Source organism: Microtus ochrogaster, linkage group LG1 (assembly GCF_000317375.1).
Source record: "Microtus ochrogaster isolate Prairie Vole_2 linkage group LG1, MicOch1.0, whole genome shotgun sequence".
NCBI lineage: Eukaryota > Metazoa > Chordata > Mammalia > Rodentia > Cricetidae > Microtus > Microtus ochrogaster.
This window is the reverse complement of record NC_022027.1, coordinates 8,883,635-8,890,098: the sequence shown is the minus strand read 5'-3', so window position 1 is coordinate 8,890,098 and position 6,464 is coordinate 8,883,635. Positions and strand designations below refer to the sequence as shown.

At 40.7% G+C, this 6,464-nt stretch overlaps 1 protein-coding gene across 1 annotated transcript in view; it reads right to left on the bottom strand.

Moving 5' to 3' along the window:
- Abca13 (ATP binding cassette subfamily A member 13) overlaps nucleotides 1-6,464 on the bottom strand; it is a 397,315-nt gene that overhangs the window by 364,939 nt on the left and 25,912 nt on the right. Inside the window, exon 3 of the mRNA XM_013350751.1 lies at nucleotides 6,349-6,460. Within this exon, the coding sequence (XP_013206205.1) occupies nucleotides 6,349-6,460 (112 nt within the window). The remainder of the gene's footprint in view (nucleotides 1-6,348; nucleotides 6,461-6,464) is intronic.

The window sequence follows — 6,464 nt, the reverse complement described above, 5'->3', positions numbered from 1 at the left end:
GCCAACAAGCAAATTTTGAAAACTGGTATGAAATCCATAAGCCCTAGAAAATCAAAATGACTTTACACTAATTCCAAGAGTTTCCCTGGCATGCTGCCATTAAGGTCATAAAGGACAGTAGAACAGGAAAAATCCAGAACCTCACGCTGTCATTGCCTCAACTGATGCTTTTCACAGTCAAATAAGGAAGATGGTTCTGCACAAAAGAAGAGAAATGGTTGAAAAAATGGCTTCCATGAAAGCCCAAACATTAAGGTTTTCTGGTGAGAACCTTAACTCGGAGTGAAATAGCATCCATGAATCCAAAGGAATTATGTCTGAAAACACAGCACATTAACTGGGCTGCAGTAATAAAGCACCAGACTCTGGATGTGAGAAAGGACACAGATGTCTTTTCTCACTGCTCTGAGGCTGGAGTCCTGGATTGGCTGGGCTCAGGGGAAGGGAAAGGGCATCTTCCTGGTGTGCAGATGGCCATTCTTAGATGTGTCCTAGCCCAAAAGAGGAAGCACTCCCTTTCCTTGCAAGAGGTCTATTATACCAAAGATCCTCTTTGAACTTTAATTCGGTAAAGGCCCTGCCATTGGTACAGTGATATGGGTAGTTAAGGCTTCAATACCTGAATTACGGGACAGTACAGTTCAACCCATCGCTTGTCATGCTCAGCACCTAAATCTCAAGGCCTTCTCTTATGTAAATACCGTGTGCTCAATACACAGTTTTGCAGAGTCCACCCAGAGGCTCATGTGAAAGTGTCACCTTTGACTCTCTCAGAGACTCCAATTAGAAAGGAACATGCAAGGGTGGTTCCCACCTCAGAGCTACTGGGTAAGGCATCTTGTGCCAAGGAAAATTCAGACTATACCCTCTGAAACCTTGAAGTTGTCAGCCTTGCTTCCTGGGTCTATTGGGATCAATATATTTTTTTAAAAAAATAAAGGTACCAATGGAAATTTATGAGGGTAAGATAAAATTAGGATTACAACAAATTAGAAAAAAATATAGCTAACAATACAGGTCTTAGTCAGGCTTCTATTGTTATGATAAAACACCATAACTAAAAGCAAGTTTGGAAGGAAAGGATTTATTTCATCTTACACCCCCAATAAGAGTCCATCCCTGAGGAGGAAAGTCAGAGCAGGAACTCAAGCAGGTCAGGAAACTGGAGGCAGAAACTGAAGTGAAAGCTGAAGAAAACTGCTTAAGGACTTGCTCCTCATGGCTTGCTTAGCTTTCATTCCTATAGCTCCCAGAATCACCACCAACAGTGAGCTGGGCCTCCCACTTCTACCACTAAATAAGAAAATGCACTACAGACTCACCTACAGGACAATCTTAATGGAGACATTTTCTCAATTTCGGTTTCTTCTTCTCGGTTAACTCCACCTTGTGTCAAACTGACATAAAACTAGATAGAGCAACTGACCCTTCGCCTTGACACACAAACACATCACTATTGCACTAGAACCCTTCCTTCCTCATTTGGCTCCCAATCGGCATAATAATATAAAAATCAAATAGTAGAACATTACAACTTTTAAAAGACCCACAATCTTTAAAAATCCAAACACTTTAAAATGTTTGTCTCTTTAAAACATCCAAAGTCTCTCTCAAAGTTCAAAACCTCCAAAATCTCCCTAAAATATCAAAGACCCTTCAAAATTCCAGTTTTTCAATTTCGAGCTCCAGTAAAATCATAATAAGCTGGATACACTCATATTTCAAGAAGGAAGAATCAGGGCACAGTCACAATTTGAACAAAATAAAACTAAAGTCTAACAGTGTCAAGTCGATATCAGACATCTGGAACTCATTCACAATCTTCTGGGCTCTTCAAAGGGCTTGGAAAGCCATTCATAGCACATACATCTTGTCCCATAGGCTCAGGCTGATTCCATTCCATGCCTGCTGGGGTCACTGGTAATTGCCCCATGCTACTGATATCTGCAAAAGGTTGGGGTCTCCACTGCAGTTAGGCTTCACCTTCACCAGTGGCCTCTCCTGGCCTCTCATGGTGTCAAGCCCCAGCTGCTCTTCATGACTCCTACCAAGTTCGGCTGCCAACAAGAGAGAAAACTTTGGCTGCCTGTGAAACAAAGATTCTGTGGGCTAACTCTGAGGAAACACTTCCCAAAAGATGTCAAAGGCCCCAGCAAGCCAACTGTTTCATTTTAATAGTTCTTGTCTCTTTTAATTCTTCAGCTCCAGCAATCAAGACAGAAAATGTAAACAACCCTGGTAGAGGCTTTCTTCCTCCTGAAACTTCACAAGCCTGACCTCCATTGTCTGCACTGCTCTCTGCAAGATTTTCTGTTTCCACAGTATCCCCTTAAACTCTGACCACTCAATGTTCTTCCATGGTTCTCCCCAAAATATGGTCACGTCTACTGCAGAAATATCCCACATGTATGTTACCAATTTCGGTCTTAGCTCGGGTTTCTGTTGCTGTGATGAAATGCCATGCATGCAAGCTGGGAGGAAGGGGATGGCATTTATTTCATGCTGTAGTTCCACTTCCACCTATGAACGCTGCTTCGGATGAAGCAGGAGGATTTAGCTACACAGACAAAAAAATGGGTCCTTGCTCAGGCAGAGCATCCTAGAACTTCGATGTGACAAATTTTGAAAGAGTGGAAAGTCACCTACAAAGCTGGAAGTTGAGGTGGCACACTGATGAAGAAGACAGAACAGGCAGCAGCAGAGAAAGCAGTAGAGGGGATTAATGATCATTTTAAGAGCTTAGAAATACTTTAGACTGGAAAAAAGCAAACATAGAGGTACTCGTGGCATGTTGATAATTAAAATAACTGAAACTTTTCAAGATTTCTTTTCTAATTACATGTCTGTTCAGAGGTGGGGATGTGTATAGGAGTACAGGTACCTGCAGAAGCCAGAAGAGGCAATCAGGTCTCATGGGGCTGAAGTTATTGAGCCAAGTCCCTCCCAGCTAATGTAAGGGCTGGGAACTGAACTCAGGACCTCTGCAAGAGCAGTACATGCTCTCGACCACTGAGACTTTTCTTATTAGTAGAAGTAGTATTTTAAGCAGAAATTGAGAAGGAAAATCTAAACTGGCAACCTAGGTGGAGGGCAAGGCAAGTTATGCAGCAAAGAACAAAGAGCATGCTTCCAGGGCTGACTCAACCTGCCCCTTAGAGTGATTGGCAGCAGGAGGGGTCAGATGCACAGAGCATATGAGTAGCACAGGACATTTCAAATTTTCTTCTACTTATTCACTTTGTCTTGAACAAGGAGTGAGTCCCTAACAAAATACTCTGTGGGAATAGCCCTTAATCTGCTATTGGTAGTTATTGTAGTTTTGCTCTGAAATCCTCTTATTGGAGCAGAGGGGAATCTCCCTACAAAGCCAGGAACGAGGAAGATGATTTTCATAATCATACTCCACATCAGAACGTACCTGGAGGTTCTGCCCAAAGTAAGCTTCCCCAGAGTGATTAGGAAGATCATAGCCATTCATGAAGCAAATTAACCATGGTGATAGCTAACTCGTTTTGAAATGAAAACATATTTTCAAGATTTGTAAACCAAGACAGTCAGAAAGGAGTTGCTGAGGGTTTTATTGCTATTGTTTGGTCTTTTGTGTGTTCTTTGTTTTGTTTTCACTTTGAACTTGAGCAGAATTCATACCTGAAGAACCATGAAAACAAATGAGCAATGCTGGCAGGGCGGGTCTGAGAGCCAGGCCCTCTCTCTTAGCTCCTGTCTTCCTCACGGTTCACTCTTTTCTCGTTGCTTATGCTATTCTTTCTGCTTTCATCCTCCGTTCCCCACACCTCTACTCTGGCCCTCCTCAATACCAAGAGGTGTTTTAGAATTTAAAGCTCTTAAAATCATAGCAATGCTGGAGAATTTGGCTACTGACTATGGTTTGGAGAATGTGAGATAAACGTTTTCAAGCTTGACTTTATAATTCTTGAGTTTTTGCACACTGAAATGTGAGTGTTAAAACGGACGAGCACACAAACAAAAAAAAAATATTTATTGGAGTAAAAAAAAAAGTCTACCAAACCAACACTAATACTTCTCTAATTAGTCCATAAAGTATAAAAAGGAAAGAACACTACTAATCTCATAGTAAGGCAATATTACTCTGATAATAAAAAAATAGATAAAAACATAACAACAATGAATATCATTGATCAATTTCTTGAACACAGGTACAAAAATTTGCAACAAAAGAATTGCAAAACAATTTAAGGCTATATAAAAAAGCTTCCCATTATTATTATTAGTATTAGTCCCCTTATATTATTATTAAATAATAAATTTTGAGATCATATATTCATCATGATCAAGTTGGCTTTATTTTAGAGATACAGGTTTAATAGATGTAAATCAATAACTGCAACCCACCACATACGTTCAGAAATCACATGATCTTAATATAGAAAGAGCCTTTTATAACATTCACTATCTCTTCATAATAAAAGTCCTGAAGAAACTGGAAAAAGAAGGAACATACTTTAATAAAAAGTAAAAAAGGAAGTATATACACAACAAAAAACCTCTTGTGCTTAATGGGGGAAATAAAAGCACTTTCTCTACCACGAGGACATGTGCTCAACTATGTTCACAGCAGCATTGTTTGTCATAGCCAGAACCGGGAAACAACCTAAATGCCCCTCGACCAAAGAATGGATAAGGAAAATGTGGTATGTTTACACAATGGAGTGCTACACAGCAGAAAAAAAATAACGACATCTTGAATTGTGCAGGAAAATGGATGGAGCTAGAAAACGTCATTTTGAATGAGGTAACCCAGACCCAGAAAGACAATTATCACATGTACTCACTCGTAGGTGGTTTTTAAACATAAAGCAAAGAAAATCAGCCTACAAACCACAGTCCCAGAGAACCTAGACAACAATGAGGACACTAAGAGAGACATACCTGGATCTAATTTACATGGGAAGTAGAAAAAGATAAGATCTCCTGATTAAATTGGGAGCATGGGGACCAGGGGAGAGGGTTGAAGGGGAGGGGAGAAGGAGGAAGGGAGGGGAGCAGAGAAAAACATATAGCTCAATAAAATCAATTTTAAAAAAAGAACTTATTACAACTCCCACTGGTCTAGGGCTCGATTGTGTGTTATGATCTTTTGTATTTGTCTCTTAATCTTCACTATAACTGAGGTGGGGGATGAGAAGCCCTAGTCACAGAGGACATACTTTGCCCTGCACTACCAAACTGGAAGGCACTAGAAGCCGACTCTATAACTTGTTTGACTAGAAATTTATTCTTTCCACGTCTACGTTTTCTTGACTTTCTATTCTGAGTAGGCACCCCTGGAGACCTGAAATGAGGATGACAGTCTCCAATACACCCCTGAGAACATGGCTCTTGCAGAAGTCTTGAGTTTGGATCCCAGAACTTACATGGTAGCTTACAACCATCCGTAACTTCAGTTCCAGGGGATCCAGTTTCCTCTTCCCACCTCTGTTAGCACCAGGCGCACACATAGTACATATACGTATATTCAGGTAAAGCATACACATAAAATCTAAAGTTCTAAAGTTGAAAGATAAATACCTTCTGCTTTAACATTTGCTTCATGTTTTAAAATCTTCAGCTGTTTAATTGCAACAAGCATGACCTCAACTCCACATCATCTAACCTGATAAACTCAAAACATGGCGATCAGCTGGTCACTTTCTTCCCTTCTTTATTCCACCTGAGAGAAGTTCCCAGAACATTTTCAATTCTCCAGGTTAAACCTCTTCATTTTGAGCCTTGTCATTTAAACCAACTCCTACTGTGTCTCTTGATTAACGATGCCAAATAAGGCCATGGGCTATCTCAGCACAACTCAGCATTGTGGGAATCTGAGAAGGCCGTGTAAAGCCATTATGACCTGAGGAGGGTTAGTGCAGAGAGGAAAGCAGTGCCTGGCTGCTCTTTCACCTGACAACAACTTGGCACAAGACCTTGATCATCTTACATTAAGAACATCTAGCAGTCAGTCCCCAAACCACTCATTTTTCCAACTATGCCCAAATAAAAAACTGACTAAGCGGATAATTTTGAAGTCAGAGTTTAACTACATAAAGTAATGAAAAGCAGACAGAATTTTTCTCATCATCATTTAGCATGCTGTGGATCTCGAAATACAGTGGACATGAGTAGAAGCAATTGTAATGTGACTCCGAGCCATAAAATTGATTTCTTTTTAACTGAATTCTAGCCTTTCATTGTCCCTGACACGTCCCAGATTACTAAGCATGCATAAAAATCACATGATGTTGGAGAGGTTGGGGGATCTGAGGAGGGGGGGGGCAGCATATAAAACCATCCTAAGAATTCTAAAAAGAACGTTTGTGTTTCTCATACCGAAAATGGTGGTCCATGGAGCTCTCAAAGCTGATGTTCCTACAACTTGAGCCAGTGTTACAAAGAAGTCCTTGAACAAAAGGGAGAACACCCCGGCTGGGAAGATCCCGGGCTTG